Source organism: Nicotiana attenuata, unplaced genomic scaffold, assembly GCF_001879085.1.
Source record: "Nicotiana attenuata strain UT unplaced genomic scaffold, NIATTr2, whole genome shotgun sequence".
Lineage (NCBI taxonomy): Eukaryota > Viridiplantae > Streptophyta > Magnoliopsida > Solanales > Solanaceae > Nicotiana > Nicotiana attenuata.
This window is the reverse complement of record NW_017676510.1, coordinates 41,762-43,535: the sequence shown is the minus strand read 5'-3', so window position 1 is coordinate 43,535 and position 1,774 is coordinate 41,762. Positions and strand designations below refer to the sequence as shown.

Here is a 1,774-nt window from a genome sequence, read left to right as displayed (position 1 = left end):
GTCTAATCTCTTGAAAATACAGTCTTCTTCTGCCCTGCCATTCCACCATGTAAAGATACTGCCCTTAAATCCAAGATCACTCAGGTTACATGTATTTATGCAATGTCTGAAGTCATCAACTTCATTGATATGAACTGGAAGTCCCCCAAATTTCTCCTCTTCATCCCATATGACATTAAAGTCACCTCCAACTAACCATGGTACTGTCATGTCATTTGCCATATAATACAATGAATCCCACAGTTCAATCCTTTCAATGGCATCACATTTAGCATACACCAGTGTAAGGACTATTTCCACATGATTTTCTGTGTGAAACAGCCTTAAAGTTAGTTGCTGAACCATATTATACATTATTGTAACTTCATATACCTCATCAATGAAAGCCCATATCTTATTTGATACATTAGCAATTGCCTGTGCAAAACCTATTCTGCTTCTATATCTTTCCAGTGTTCTCATTTGTTGCATAGGTTCCATCAAGCCAATAAAGTCATAGTGATGTTTCCTGTGCATTTTGATCAACCTTTCAAAAGCTTGTTGGGTATTGACTGACCTTATATTCCAGATTAGAGCATCCATTATTGAGCAAATGATTTAGATAAGGTCCTCCTTGTCTGAACACCTCCTGAAGGTGCAACTGTTTCTTTTTGCTGCTTCTTTTTGTTCTTTGCTGTAGATTTAACCTTTTCAAGAACTCTAGGAGATAAGTCACCCTGCCTACCTATGTTCTGAAAATTTTGTGCTGTTGATTCTTCATCCATATCCTGCCCTGTTCTGAGACCTCCTCCTTTTGTATTCTCCATTTGTTGCTCATTGATTTTATCTAATTGTTGCTGATGGTGTAAAATCAATGCATGTTCTTCCCCCTTCTTTAGAGTCTTTATCTGCCCCTGTTCCAATGGAACAGTGACTTCAGCTGCCTCTGTTTGCTGTTTGGACTGCAATTTTTCTTTAAACTCTATGGTGTTATTTTGCTGGTCATCCAAAATTAAAATCTGTACTGCATCAGCCCCTGTTCCTCCTGGATCCACTGTATCACTACCTCTTCCTTCCCCTGCTTTTCCAGAAGTGGGTAGTTGTTCCTTCATGCCTTTTGTATCCTTTATTTCAGTTGCCCCATTTTTTTCCTTTGGTTGTATGATATCATCTTTGCTGGTAGTTGTATTAATGGACTTGTCATTTATGCTTTGTTCTTCTTCCTCTTTGTCTTCATACATAGGTTCCTCATCATGTTGTGCACCTATTGGTACTTCATCTTCATCAGAATCAATCTCTCTTTGTTCTGACCATAATTTACCCCCACTCCACTGAATTTTTTCATTCAACTTTTGATTTAAATTTTCTTTTGTCTGGATTTCTGGCTTGTTAGATAGGTCCCTATCTACCAAAGTGTCCTGTGATGGAATGTCCTGACAAGATGTGTTAATTCCTACAAGGTTATCCACTTCATTGCCCTGAAAAGCTCTTTGTACCCATTGAGCTGTGGATTCCTTGTTCTCAAGTTTTCCATTACCTTTCCTGTTTGCTACACCTCCTCCATTAGTTGATCCAATACCAGCTGAATTCATGTTAAAATCTAGTGCTGCAGGATTCAATACTCCTGTTGTATTACCTTTTTTCTGTAACTGTTGTTGTACTGTGTCTTGTTTCTCTGTAACTGGACTTTTAGGATTTGTTTGAGCTGCTGCTCCTGTAGCTGCCTGACTATCTTTATCAACCTGCTTTTTTCCTGCATTGTCATTGGCCCTAGCTTGCTTTCCTCTTTTAGCAG

At 38.6% G+C, this 1,774-nt stretch overlaps 1 protein-coding gene across 1 annotated transcript; it reads right to left on the bottom strand.

The window, feature by feature from the left end:
- Window positions 1-20: 20 nt before the first annotated feature.
- Window positions 21-582, bottom strand: LOC109221053 (the record flags this gene model as incomplete). The annotated part of the gene is made up of 1 exon (XM_019385512.1): window positions 21-582. A coding segment is annotated over exon 1 (562 nt), but the record flags the coding sequence as incomplete, so codon positions are not given.
- Window positions 583-1,774: the final 1,192 nt, after the last annotated feature.